The sequence below is a fragment of the Nanorana parkeri genome, unplaced genomic scaffold (genome assembly GCF_000935625.1).
Source record: "Nanorana parkeri isolate BGI_ZX_2015 unplaced genomic scaffold, ASM93562v1 scaffold10, whole genome shotgun sequence".
In the NCBI taxonomy this organism is placed as follows: Eukaryota; Metazoa; Chordata; class Amphibia; order Anura; family Dicroglossidae; genus Nanorana; species Nanorana parkeri.
The window spans coordinates 5,350,781-5,365,475 of NW_017306278.1; the positions used below are offsets into that span (position 1 = coordinate 5,350,781).

General features: G+C 46.7%; 1 protein-coding gene across 1 annotated transcript in view; it reads left to right on the top strand.

Moving 5' to 3' along the window:
* The first annotated feature begins 980 nt into the window (after nt 1–980).
* EXT2 (exostosin glycosyltransferase 2) overlaps nt 981–14,695 on the top strand; it is a 53,130-nt gene continuing 39,415 nt past the window's right edge. The window contains exons 1-7 of the mRNA XM_018555400.1: nt 981–1,091; nt 3,398–3,965; nt 5,003–5,092; nt 7,636–7,749; nt 8,737–8,932; nt 10,007–10,146; nt 11,211–11,304. Of these exons, the coding sequence (XP_018410902.1) occupies nt 3,430–3,965; nt 5,003–5,092; nt 7,636–7,749; nt 8,737–8,932; nt 10,007–10,146; nt 11,211–11,304 (1,170 nt within the window). The 5' untranslated portion in view covers nt 981–1,091; nt 3,398–3,429. The remainder of the gene's footprint in view (nt 1,092–3,397; nt 3,966–5,002; nt 5,093–7,635; nt 7,750–8,736; nt 8,933–10,006; nt 10,147–11,210; nt 11,305–14,695) is intronic.

Sequence of the window (14,695 nt, forward strand, 5' to 3'; positions counted from 1 at the left end):
AAGAGCCTGCACTCCTAGATGCAGGATCGTGGGTACTGGGGCGTTTATTCTTACCTCTACCTGTGCTCAAAACTGGAGGGATGTTTACATATTTTGGAAAGGAGATAGATAATAGAATAGGTAGATAGAATCAGAGAGAGAGCGAGAGAGAGAGGAGAGAGAGGAGAGAGAGGAGAGAGAGAGGAGAGAGAGAGAGAGAGAAAGAAATACATATAAAGAGAGAACTGATAGTAGAGAAGCAAGTCACTCCTCTGTATAGGCAACCATGAAATTTGCATTATGTAATGCAATAATCCCCAATCTCTTGTAATTTAGAATGCATTCAGAAAATGATGACTGGTCGAGAATGTATCTGTGCATGGTGCAATGGTCGAGAATGCACCATTTCCCCTGAAAGGATAGATTGGCGATTGTCAGAATAGGGTTTTTTTTCTCAGCAAATACCTGGCACGAGAGGTTTATAAATAGTTCAAATTATATCCTGTGAGTATGTCAGCAAATGTATAGTGAATGCATGGTGAATGTGCTGTTGCATCTGTTATTACTTAAATTAGTATAGTATGTGCCAAGTAATAAATAATAAAACAATATATATATGCCTCAATATAACATCTAAAGCTCGCTGATAAAAGGTTCCCTTTAATAATGCACCAGAGAACAGGGAGGAATGTAGAACATAAACTATGTATCATCTTTGCACTCGGATCAGGTTGGTAGGATACATTATTATATGAAATCATCACATGTTACTATTTTGCGTTTGATTTTCTAGAATTGTCCCCGCCAGGACTCCGTCTGGTCTCCGGAAATATGGCCACCACCGATCTATACTGGACTGACTCCGGAAATATGGCCACCACCGATCTATACTGGACAGACTCCGGAAATATGGCCACCACCGATCTATACTGGACAGACTCCGGAAATATGGCCGCCACCGCTCTACACTGCGGACAGGTTCCGGTGTAAAGAAGGTTGTGATCAGCTGCCAGTGACGCTATTTCCGCATTTGCTGAGTGGGTGTCGGGGGCGATGAGTCTGTGAACTGAGCGGGGCGCCCCGGGGCCGGAGGTGCTGCCACTGGGGCCGAGGTGAGGCCTGGAGACCCCTCCCCCATCCTGTACAGACAGGGACAGAGTGATACGACTGGTGACATTGGCTGTATGAGGGAGCTGGGTGCTGTCATGGTACATGTGTCACCCTCTCTGATTTCCAGGGGCAGTGTAATGGGGGGACAAGGCAGTACCAGGGGTGGAATATCAGTGCCATGGAGGGACAGGGCAGTACCAGGGGTAGAACATCAGTGCCATGAGGGAACAGGGCAGTACCAGGGGTAGAATATCAGTGCCATGGGGGAACAGGGCAGTGCCATGGGGGGACAGGGCAGTACCAGGGGTAGAATATCAGTGCCATAGGGGGACAGGGCAGTACCAGGGGTAGAATACCAGTGCCATGGGGGAACAGGGCAGTACCAGGGGTGGAATATCAGTGCCATGGGGGGACAGGGCAGTACCAGGGGTGGAATATCAGTGCCATGGGGGAACAGGGCAGTACCAGGGGTGGAATATCAGTGCCATGGGGGGACAGGGCAGTACCAGGGGTAGAATATCAGTACCAGGGGTGGAATATCAGTGCCATGGGGGGGACAGGGCAGTACCAGGGGTGGAATATTTTGTGGAATTAGAACTAGGGAGATTCACCCTCTGTGTTTGTCCTGGTGACCGTTATCACTAAAAGTGAAAGAAAATCCCACATTTTGGGCTGTCACCTGAACAGAAATAGATGGGAAATCTTCCAACGGGGCCACTAGTTCTGGTGACCCTGCTGACCAACAGGGATTTTCCTCTCTTTGGAGGGATTTCCTCTCACTTCCTGTTGTGGCTATTGGACAGGAAGTGAATGGAAAGCTCTCCAATGGGATACAGAGGGCAAAAAAGCTGACTGGTTACAACCCTCCTTTACTCTATCCAAAACTAAAAAAAAAAAAAATGGCTTCAGTTCTAACTTCCTAATAGTCAGCAGGAAGTTACAAGCTAAGAAGGAGTTCATTAGAGGGCTGATTGGGGTTAACTAAAGATTAATAAGAGAATAAATAGGAAGAAATATTTTTTTTTATAATTGTCAGTGTTCTTTAACTGACATCATATACAGATCGAAGCTCCTCCCTTTCATCTTCCATTGAATGAAACAGAATAGATATGAAAGTAACAATATCACTTTGTATCTCTCTCTATCTCCCTCCCATCCAATGTTTATAAACAATGTTACTTTGTATCTCTGTTTGTTTCCTGTCTGAAGAATGTTTATAAACAATGTTACTTTTATATCTCTGTTTGTTTCCTGTCTGAAGAATGTTTGTAAACATTCTTCAGACAGGAAATAAACAGATACAAAGTAACATTGTTTATAAACAATGTATTAGACTGTCAGATTGTTTTTTGACAGTAGCAGCTTTTCCAGTTGTTGGTTTTACAGGACAACTTCCGGCTGTCATTTCACCTGTGAATTCCCGACAAGTTGGGGGGAGGGGCTGCAGAAGCGCGGGCCGTAATTTGAATGCCCTGTTTAATTCAATGAAGTTTTGGGGGCGTGTGTCCCAACTCTATGAAATATTAATGTTCTTGTCATCTCATCATGTGCTCCCACCCTCAGACTTTATCTGTTTCTTCTAATTGCATCTAAAGCCAAATCTTTTTTTTTTTTTTCTTCAATTCACACCAACGTGTGTTTTAAAGTGACCCTGTCGGTATTTATAAAAAGTAAACCCGGATCCTCCCTACAAAGAACAGACTTAATACTGAGCCGTCCAGCCCGTGCCACTGATCTCTGGCAACTTGAGGTTCCTGTAGAGATAAACTCGCTGTGACGTCATCACCACACTTATAAAACTCTTGCAGGGTTGGCTGCTTGCAGAAGGGATCAGCAGGGTGGCCTCCTATGTTACTTCCTATTGCTAATACTGATGAGAATGTGCATATGGTATAAGGAGGGGTTTTTTTTTCTGATAAGCAGCTCTTTTTATCTCTTTTGTTGTCACAGTTTCCGTTGATTTCTTATCTTTCGTGTTACATTAAATAGACGTTGGAATAGACTTTCTCAACCAGAGATCCTCCAGAGTTTGCTGGGCTTTTCTTGAGCAGTGCTGCCATTGGTGGATTGATCTTCTGCCTGACTAGCAATGTAAGGGGGACACTTCACTGACCACAAGTGTAAGGGGGTCTTTCTCCCACTTACACTAGCGTACCATGAGTTGCAAATAATTTTTTAGAGGGCATTTCCCAAGAAAGTATTATTATTTCAAGGGTTCCTCTGGGGTATTAAGGTCGGGCAAGGCTGCTCTAGGGTAATGTCGTTGTTCTATGTCTTCTAATTCAATGTATTTCCTCCTGTTTTCCAGTATTGCAGGAGATCAGGGAAGGAGGGTCCAGTATGTGCGCCTCGGTTAAGTACAACACCCGGGGTCCCGTCCTGATCCCCAGAATGAAGTCCAAGCACAGAGTGTACTACATCGCCCTCTTCTCTGTGGTGCTTCTGGGGCTCGTCGCCACCGGCATGTTCCAGTTTTGGCCTCACACCATCGAACCGTCCACCGAATGGAGCCCCGAGAGGCAGAGCGTCCAGGACGTGCCGGCCGTCAAGCTCCTCGTGGAGAGCCCGCTGCCGGAACGAGGCGACCTCAGCTGCCGGATGCACACCTGCTTCGACGTCTACCGCTGCGGGTACAACCCGAAGAACAAGGTCAAAGTTTACATTTACCCCCTGAAGAAGTACACGGATGAGTACGGGGAGCCGGTTGGCAGCATGATCTCTCGGGAGTACAACCAGCTGCTCACCGCCGTTTCGCAGAGTGAGTTCTACACGGAGGAGGTGAACAGAGCCTGCCTCTTCCTCCCTTCCATCGACGTCCTGAATCAGAACAGCCTGCGGATTAAGGAGACGGCGCAGGCCTTGGCGCAACTTCCAAGGTAAGAGGATGTGGGGGTCAAAATTCTGTTACTTTTCTCAGTTCCTTGAAGAAAAGTTTTTGTAGACATCTGACTATCACACCTACTAGTGACCAAAAGTATGTGGACACCAAATGATTGCGTTCAGGTGTTCGTAGCGAAGGCAAGACAAAGCAATAGGTTTTCTCTAGTCTCCCAACCCCCCTTCCCAGTTTGCATGTTTATAAAAGCTGTCCCCCCAAAATACAAGCAGAGGGCAAAGGTTTTATCCATCAGTAGTGGACAAATCCGAAGAAGGGGGATCCTTGCACTGTAGGTCCTCGGGGTCAGCTTCCCCTCCAGTTAGGAGAACAGTGAGCAGCATACTAGTGACATCACCAAACCTCACACCAAATCTGATGTAGCTAGCAGTCAGACAGCAGACGCTTAAGCTGGCCATACACGGTTCTATTTTTCTATTTTTTTTGTTCAACCCTCGGGCTGAGCGAAAAAAAATTGACGCGATTGCTCCATCAACATTACAGCGAGTCGATCAAGGAATCCCGCTGTTTACATTGTATTCTGACAGGTGCCGCTGGCCCTTGGCGTAGGTTCACCATATCTGGAGGGCCCATGTTTTATCAAAAGCTTCGACTTGTCGAGCTCTCAGACCGGGCACGTCACATCCGGTGGATGTGGTGGTGCATGGGCAGAAAATCCTTGAACGGTCTATTGCCACAGCACCTGCGCGGCTAGCGGCTCATCGGATTCTATAACCTAGGACAAGCTTCTATTTGTCCTAGGTTATAGAAGCCGATAGCCACCCATGCGCAGTCGCGGCTGTGGTTGTAGAAAGAATCATGTGGCTGCGCAGGCGAGAGTTAAGTGCTCGTTTTTTGCCTAGGGCCAAAAATAAAGTTATACTCACCCAATCCTCAGAGCTGGCCAAATGTCGCAGCCGGACAGCCGGCACAGCACAGCCCCACTGAAAGGGTTAATAAAAATTTGTACCCAGAGTGCTACAAGTCTGTGACAAAGTTGCTGTCAATTGAAGAACTTGTAAATTGTTTTCTCTTCAGGTGGGATCGAGGGACCAATCACTTACTGTTTAACATGTTGCCTGGAGGACCCCCCGACTATAACACTGCCCTGGACGTCCCCCGAGACAGGTAAAGGTGTAATATTTATCACTGACCACTCATTATTATAAAGAAAACTTGCTGAGTTTAATTGGAAAGTTTTTTTGTAATGAATTAAAAGGAGACAGAAAAAAAACAAATATCACGCAGGTTATATCTGTTTTTTCCTGATCTTTACTTCACTTAGATATGAAGTGTCTGTAGTACACAAGGCGGCGGTAGTCACACACCTTCTGTCCACAAGGTGGCAGTGATGCCATATTGTGAAAAAAAGAAATTGCATGCCCCGCAAAAAATCTTGATTCTCAAAATTGTCCATAGGTGAGACTGTAAAAAAAACCTTTACAAATGATCAGTTTAGAGTAGGGATGCACCAATACCGGCATCGAATACAAGTACCGATATTTTTTTTTCAATACTCGCCGATACCGAATATCGATACCGGAAGTCCCATTAAGGAAGCCAGGTGGGGTGTAAAGACTTGCCATCTGGCTTCCCGCTTAGCCGGAAAGCCATTCCCATGCTTCTTGTCATTAAGTGACGAGAAAGCATGAAGCCGGCTTTCTGGCCAATCAGTAAGCCGGGCGCCATCTAATGACATGGCGCCCGGCTTCCTGATTGACCGGGAAACCGGCTCCATGCTCCCTCGTCATAAGGTGACAAGGGAGCATGGAGCCGGCTTCCTGGGCAGCATCCCAACTAATCAGGAAGCCGGGCAGTGAGTCATTACATACTGCCCGGCTTCCTGATTGGCCGGGAAGCCGGCTCCATATTCCCTTGTCACAAGTGACGAGGGAGCATGGAGCTGGCTTACCGGCCAATCGGGAAGCTGGGCAGCGTGTAATGACATGCTGCCCGGCTTCTATGTGATAGCATGTGGGAGGGGACAGGTTCTCTTTCATGAGACGTCTGGGATTTGTTAGATCCTCCCCTTTTGTTAGACCTGATCTCTCCCTCTACTTTAGCCTTTGTAATTGGGCTTACATCTATTAGTTATCTTAATTTTTTTTAATTTTTTTTGGGGGGGGTCTTTCCCCCCCCCGTACACGTTTGCTTCACACGCAAGTAACACACGCAGGTAACATTCTTTTAGTATGTGTGACTTACAGAGAAGGTCCTTGTCATAGCCGCAGAAGTCTCCAGCCTGACCTGAGAGTCGCATAGATGTCTGTGGGGTGGAGCTCGCCCCCCTCTCCCCCCGAGACCTTTTCAGTTCATTAGTTTTGTTCTGTGATGATTACAATGATAGTCGATGGCGCGGCTCGTGTCTCCGCGCTGACCGCTCCCTCCAATGACTCTGATCATGTTGTCTGAGATGTTATCACAATGGACGGGTCTTCAGCGCTGTGCTTTGTCAGTCTGTCTATTACCCCGTACCCAGAGATCACAGGACACTCGAATATTGTGTGTCCCCTGGATAACCCGTGTGGATCTTATCGGTGGAGTTGGGTAATATGTTCAATATTCTACATTAGCATCAGTCTGGGATCGCGCCATTCTTCGTCCGTGAAGTGCTGTTGTTAGAGCTCTGCAAAGCTCGCCATTGAAGCTGAAGTTTGTTCTGCTTCTATTTTATCTTCCCTGGTTCCTCCCTGCCCCCTCATCATTTTCATTTTAAAAATGAATTAGTGTGTTGATGTCATCGATGGGTCTCTGTGATTTGTCTATGCAGTGGAGGCAGATCATGTCTGGCAGGGTGCTGTACATAGCTTCCTGATAACATCACAGCACGCTGCCTCAGTACTCCACTCAGGAGCCCTTAACCCGATGCAAGCAGTGGGCTGGCTCTTGGGAGGAGTTATGCAAATATCAGAATGCTTTGATAGGTGGATGTCAGTCTTGCAGCTTTCCCAACCTGTCCAGTTGCTAGTTCATCCCAGGCTCAGGGTCCACTTGCAGGCGGAAGGCTATTGGCAAGAACACCCACTTCTCCAGACTGGCACCCACCCATCAAGGCATTCTGATATATGCTTACCTCCTCCCAAGATCCAGCCCACTGCTTGCATCAGGGTTGAGGGCTAGAACCCACCTCATCTCCTGGCTGGAGGGCGTCCCATTCCCCCCTGCCTGACTGTCACTGACCCGCCCCTTTCATTGGATTTCAGTTCTTACAGTGATGGAGGCTCAGCATCATGTTACCTAGGGTGGTCTGCGTGTAAATACAGCCTGCATAGGAACGCCCACTCCTCCAGACTGACACCCACACATCAAAGGCATTTTGATATTTGCATAACTCCTCCCAAGAGCCAGCCCACTGCTTGCATCAGGACTGAGAGCTCTTAAGAGGTTACTGAGGCAGGGTGCTGTGATGTATTCAGGATATGTACACTACTCTGCCTGCCCCTCCTAAAATAAGGTATGTAATGAAAATGGGTTTTATTTAACCATTTAATTATCATGTTGATGAGGGGAGGAACCAGAAAAGATAAAATAGAAGCACAATAAACATTAACTTTATTATAAGACTAACACATTGGATCTCTGCAACATATTCTATATTATTAACTTATTAAAGCACATTGGTTTTAAGTTTCTCCCCTCCCTTTGTGTTCCGACATTGATTTATCTTCTAGAGCCGTGTTGGCCGGCGGAGGTTTCTCGACGTGGACTTACCGCCAGGGATATGATGTTAGCATTCCCGTCTACAGTCCTCTGTCTGAAGTGAACTTACCTGAACGGGCCCCAGGGTCAGTATGGCTGCACCTATAGGTTGATGTGTATGAAGTGGACCTCAAGTGTTCTGATGATGGTGCAATATGAAGTCATAGGAAAGCCCTGTCCTATATTACTGAGCAAGCTATAGAAACCCCAGGCCACAGGTTGGGCACCAGGGACGTATGTAGTAGGTATTTTTTGGTCCACAAAAATAATTGCGGGCAACTGATAACTTCCCGTTCTCTCTGCCTGTGCCCTACCGTTATCAGCTCACAAGGTTTTTGGCAGGATCACCATATATTTGTTGCAGTTATTGACCAGAATTTTTCCCACTGTCCGCCAGTGTAAGGGGCATTCTTCCCACTGTCCGCCAGTGTAAGGGGCATTCTTCCCACTGTCCGCCAGTGTAAGGGGCATTCTTCCCACTGTCCGCCAGTGTAAGGGGCATTCTTCCCACTGTCCGCCAGTGTAAGGGGCATTCTTCCCACTGTCCGCCAGTGTAAGGGGCATTCTTCCCACTGTCCGCCAGTGTAAGGGGCATTCTTCCCACTGTCCGCCAATATAAGGCGACACTATACTGATCACCTTTTTTTAAAAAGCCACATCACTGTCCACTGATGTAAGGAGCACTTTTCCACTGACCATTGCAAACACTGCAGTTTTTACTGTCTAGTTTTTTTTTTTGCTATTATTTTTGTTTCCTTATTAGTACTAAATATTACTTTGTAGTATAGAGCAGTCCTGGGTGTCGAATACACTAAGTACCACGGCCACATTCCTTATTCCTATATCACAACTTGCTGTTCATACTAATGTAACGTGAGCTGTAGATAATAGTATTTATTACAGGGATCCCTGAGACCTAAAAGTTATTTTAGTGGCTGCTCCCTGTGAAAGTCGGCTTTCAGGTATGGAGGCCACTGAGGAATTTGATAATATTATACTGTCTTTATAGAGTGTTGTATGATAAGTGTGTCCTCCATACTGATTACACAGACCTCTCTGTCCTGTGCCTCCAGCCCCCGGACCTTCTTCCTCCTCTCCTCTCAGACAGCCCTGCACCCCGAGTTCCGTGCCGATCTGGAGACGATAAGAGCGGAGAACGTGGAGTCGGTGCTCATCCTAGATAAATGCAGTAACCTATCTGATGACGCATCGCCACATCGTAAACGCTGCAACAAGAATACTGTCTACGATTACCCACAGGTTCTTCAGGTATAGAATTTTCACAGGGTGAGGTGTGATTGGGTCAGGGGTTAAAATTATTTCTAGTGAATATTTAAAGCCAGACTAAACTCAGGAGTTAAATCTTAAAAATGCATTCAAGTATCTTAAATATTAACAACAATGTATCTTATTTGTGTATTACTCGGCTGTAGATCCTCCAATCATCTCTGAATTGGTGCTGACACTGTCCTTCCTTTTGGAGGGGGGGCTACTTTTGTTCCCTATGGTCCCTGTGTGTGTTGTAAAGTAGTCACCGCTCCAAGCTCGCTCCCGGGATGGACTACAATTTCAAAACAAATGAGTAAACTAAACGTGAGATTGTAGTCCATCCCAGGAGCCTGCTTGGAGCGGTGACTACTTTACAACACTTTAACGTTAACATGCCATGTACTGGGTAGTATATATAGTATATATAGTATACTTAGTGCTACATGTTGCCTGCGACTGACTGCATTACAAGTAGCTGCCACCAGGGGCGTCCCGAGGCTAGGTGACACCCCGAGCGGGTACCAGGTGACACCCCACCGTGACGTCACTGCGCATGCATGTGACATCATTGCCCACATGCGCATGACATCATTGCCCACATCATTGTCTTGCGCTGTTACCTGCCGGCAGCCATCTTGGTGTTGGACGCCGGCAGAGAGAGGAGGGGACCTTCACCCGGCAGGGATAAGGTATGCCGCCGGGTCCTCTCCTCTCTCGAGCAACTGTCGGGCTCCTGGTCCATGATCTAGTGCCCATCTGTCAAGTCATTTTGGTGTCACCCCTCCAATGGTGTCACCTGGGTGCGGGCCGCACCCCCATAGAGACGCCGCTGGCTGCCACCAGGTGTGTCAGTGAGATGTGCTACTAATTAAAATGAAAGGGTGACTTGATATGAGCTATAGCAGTTACTTGTAGTGTCCAATCAAGTCTCTGACTTGAAAGAGGAAATCCTGGGGGTGACTGCTTCACTTGTGCACACAGATCAGTCACCTCAGCTGCGTTTGCTGTCTGGTTGCTGTGGGGTGATTTATAATGATCTCAGATTGACCCAGCCTCTGTTTTTCCTTTTTGTAGGAGGCCACATTCTGCCTGGTCTTCCGTGGAGCCCGCTTAGGACAAACTGTTCTCAGTGACGTCCTTCAGGCTGGCTGTGTCCCTGTCATCATGGCCGACTCCTACGTGCTGCCCTTCTCCGAGGTCCTGGACTGGAAGAGGTAACAATCCTTCTTAGTTCTAACTGGTGCGATTTGTCGCACGCCTGCCTTCACGCTGCAGGGACACCTAATGGGCAGCATTTCAACATGGATTTCTTGAGACTGGAGGTGTACACATAGAAGAGAAAAGATTTATCTAGAAAAGTGAGCAATTTGCTTCATTTAAGGACATTTTTGAAATTTGCCTGGAGATGAGCTGCCAGTCTTTTTCCAGCCTTTTTCCCAATGGGGGAGAGTTTCATTTACTTCCTGTCCTGGAGACACAACAGGAAAGGCCCAGATAGCTCGTCAAAGTGAGTGTAAAATCCCTTCTTGTGCAGTTGCCTCTATTGGATAATTCCCACTCTGTTCCTGTTCTAGTGACATCTAAAACATCTTGCATTTCCTATCAATTTCTGTCCCGGGGACAATTTCCACCAGGACAAATAGAGGGGGACTTTCTACCCAGCGGGGACACAGCAATAAATATCCGAGCAGTTCTTAGCTTTCCCCATTCCATCTAAAATAAGAAAAAAAATTGTGCTAGGGATATACTGTCTTGTTGTAACATTACTCAAAGCTTTACAATGTATGTAAAACCAATACCATTAGTCTGAGTGGAGGTGGCCATCTTGGTAGAGGCAAGGCTTAACTTTCTCATGTCAGAGCTGCTCCACACTCCCCTCCACAATGACTGGTGATCTGATGACTGGTGGGGCAAGGTTCAAGGAGCAGCACAGAGGAAGTGAAAACCCAGACCCTCAGAATGGATGAAGCAGGGAGATCTTTGCAGCTCCGTTTCAGCTTGCCCTCCAGCTTGTAGAACATCATCAAATCTGCTGATACTAGCAGTCAGGGGCAGCAGTGCCTTAGAGCTCACACTTCAGATATACATCTATAAGGCTCAAGGCACAAGAAGTGCACTAATATTTTTCACGGTGAAAATGGTGAATGAGAATTATGAATATGGAATCATTTTATATTCATCTGACTATAAAGATATTTACATTTCTGTTTATTTCACACTTCCTGCACATATAAAGGAATGAATCTATAAAAGACGTGATGTATTCCTTTGATTCCAGGGCATCTGTGGTGATTCCAGAAGAGAAGATCTTAGAGATGTACACTATTTTGCAGAGTCTTTCTCAGAAACAAGTAGAGGAAATGCAGAGACAGGTAAGAATGTATCTTGTGATGAAATTAAAGTGTGAGGATCTATATATAAAACCTGCACTGAATGTGTATATGTCGGGGCAAAATAATGATTAAAAAAAGCATTTGCGGTGCAAAAGTATTTATTGTATTTTGTAGCAATTTCACTTTGGGTATTATTATTATACAGGATTTATAAAGCCAACAGTTTGCGCAGCGCTTTACAATATAAGGAGGACATTACATATACAATACAAGTCAAGACAAGATGGTAAGGGTGCCCTGCCCCTGAGGGCTTACAATCTAAAAGGGAGGGGGAAGTGATACATGAGGAGGGAGCTGTGTGGGGATGAATTATTTGAGAATGTGATGGTTGAGCAGTAAGGTTGAGGTGGGATAGGCTTCCCTGAAGAGATCTATCTACTTGGCACAACCTCATCTCTTATATTTTACAAAATAAATGGGTATTCTATTGTGTTTTTGTGCACTAAAATTAACTTAAAGTGACAAAGGCTAAATCCCCCCCCCCCCCCCACAGTGCTAATGTAAGGACTTACCTTAAATTATGCTTCTTAATCCGATCTTTTTTAGTGTAGTTTTCAGCTGTCCCTCCAGCGCTGGGTACGGGTCTCCGATCCAGCGCTGACTCTCTGTCCTCCTCTCCTCTGATGTCCCACGGTGTCTGTGCGGGTGCACGCTGCTCCATATACTTAGCTGGTGTCTCTCCTCGTCTCCCGGCCGAACATCTGAACTGCGCATGCGCCCGCCCCAAGATCCTTTGCGGCCGCCCGATAAATTTTCAGATGTTCAGACGGGAGCGCGCGGCGGAGACACAGGTAAGTATTAACGTTTTAAACTTTAAGTGTATTTTTTACTGAAAGTTTGGGGTTTGATAAAGAGTGGTGCTAATATGATGACATGTAAAAATTGAGATTGAATGAGTTTTTAGCGCAGTCTTTTTTTAAATTTACAATCCAATTTCAGCCATTAGTTTCCCTCTTGTAGTATTGCGGCAGTGTAAGTAAGCAAAGTCGTCATGTGGGGAGAAGTAATACAGAAGAGTTCATTTCCTCTGCTTCATGTGAAAATATTGTTGTTGGAGTTTGCTTGGCTGCTTGCAGTTCGCTCAGCGGCCTGCACATGTCTCCCAGAACTCGGGTTTTACGCTCTGGACGCAGATGTCTGTGAATGAAGTCTTTCCACACAGAGACACCAGTTTATTTTTCTTTGTGATATTTCAGTGTATTATTGAGACATTTTCTGATATGTCAAGTGAAGAGATCTAATTTAGTATATTCAGTCCCTGGAATTTTAGCAAAATGGCTGAATAATATCTCGGATCAAATATCAGCATTTCATTGTCTAAGATCACAAGTGTCTGTGCTTTAGGCTAGGGACCCTGAGTGTCAGTGTGCCATGGGTCCGAGACCCTGAGTGTCAATGTGTAATAGGCCAGAGACCGAGAGTATCTATCTGCCATCGTCCCAGGACCTCTAGCGGCGGCGTGCCGTAGGTCCAGGACCTCTAGCGGTGGCGTGCCGTAGGTCCAGGACCTCTAGCGGCGGCGTGCTGTACTCCCAGGAATCTGAGCGTCGGTGTGCCATTATTTTTTAAAATTATTTTAGGGTTTTATATGGTGCTGTACACTTTATACAGCGCTTTACATAGTGTACAATAACATCAGTCCCTGCTCTTAAGGAGCTTACAATCTAAGGTCCCATCTTGAATTCATACATGCATACTAGGGCCGATTTCAGCAGGAGCCAAGGCAAGTATTTGGAGTATGGGAGAAAACTGGTGTACGTGGAGGAAACTCACGCAAGCACAGGGAGAACATGCAAACTCCATGCAGATAGTATCCTGACCGGGATTTGAACTGGGGACCCCCAGAGCTGCATGGCAGAAGTGCTAAGCACTAAACCACTGTGCTGCCATTGGAACGAGACCCCATGTGTCAGACTGCCATAGGTCTGGTACCCCAATTGCCAGCCTGCCACACGTCAGGAATATAGAGTGCTAGCAGGCCAAAGGTCCGGGCCCCCGAGTGTTAGCCTGCTTTACGTTCCAGAAATAGTGTCCATATGCCATAGCCCTGGTACCCCAAGTGTAAGCGTGCCAGATTTTCAGAACCCCAAGTGTCCATAGCTCCAGGACCGTGTCGACGTGCCATAGCCCTGGTACCCCAAGTGTAAGAGTGCCACAGTTTAAGAACCTCAAGTGTCCATAGCTCCAGGACAGAGTGTCAGCATGCCATAGGCTCAGGATCCCAAATGCCACAGTCCTGTAGACCCTGCATGTTGCTATGCTGCTGCCCCCTCACATGACCTGTTGCTGTTCCATAGTCCCAGCACCCTGCTTGTTACCATGCCTTGGCGTGACACCCCTTGTGTGCAAACTATGATTCTGTCATCCACCCGGCGCCCTGGTGTCGGTGTCCATCACTCTGCAAACCCAAAGTTTGGTGTGTTATCATTTTGGTGTCTCAAGCTTCTTAAATGAGCCAGATGCTATATTCGCACCCTGTATTAAAAAGAGGATTGGCAAAAGCATTTTTTTTTTGCGTGGAACTCTTAGAACAATTTCCAGTTGAGAAAGCAAGACCCCCACACCAGGTACGCAGGGAGTGAGCGTCCGTCAAGTGAAATAGTATCTTTGGGCCTGTGAGAAGCAGAGCAGCATGTGTGGGTCAGGAGGCCTGGAGAGGTGCAAACAGATCTGTGATTTATCTACGCCGTGGCTTCTGCAAACAAGCTTTTATTTGGCCAATGGATTTTGCTTGAGTAACCTCTGACCCCGCAGAACTCTGAAGTGCAGCAGCTGACGGACCAGCTCTCCTTTCAAGCATCTTGCTCCGGCCTCAATGTGTTTTTTAGGGGTTTGTTTCTTCACAGCAGGATACCTGCAACAGGAGAATCTGATTCCTCCTCCCTGCATGGCACTTCTTAAAGGCCGACTCCACCTCCAGGTCCTTTTTCAGGAATAAATGCATTGGAACCGTAAGACAAACTTCACTTTCCCTATATTCAGTGTTGGAATAGTCTTAGAACGCTGTCCCTTAGGCCTGGTTCACACCTGAACATTTTGTAGCGCGTTCAACGCTCGACGAACGCTCTACAAAACGCTCAAACATCTAAATCCCATTGTACTCAATGGGTCTGGTTCACACCTTGCCGTATTTCCGCCCGTCCAAACGCGATACAAAACGGCCTACGCCCAAAGAAGTACATGTACTTCTTTTCGGCGTTTTGGTCTCGCGTTTCCATTGGGATACAGCCAAGTAGCCCACGGAAACGCGCATTTGTCTCGCGTTTTTTTTACTGCGAATCGCCGTAAAACCGCGCATATTCAATACACCTAGGTGTGAACCCAGCCTTAGGCCTGGTTCACACCTGAACGTTTTGTAGCGCGTTCAACG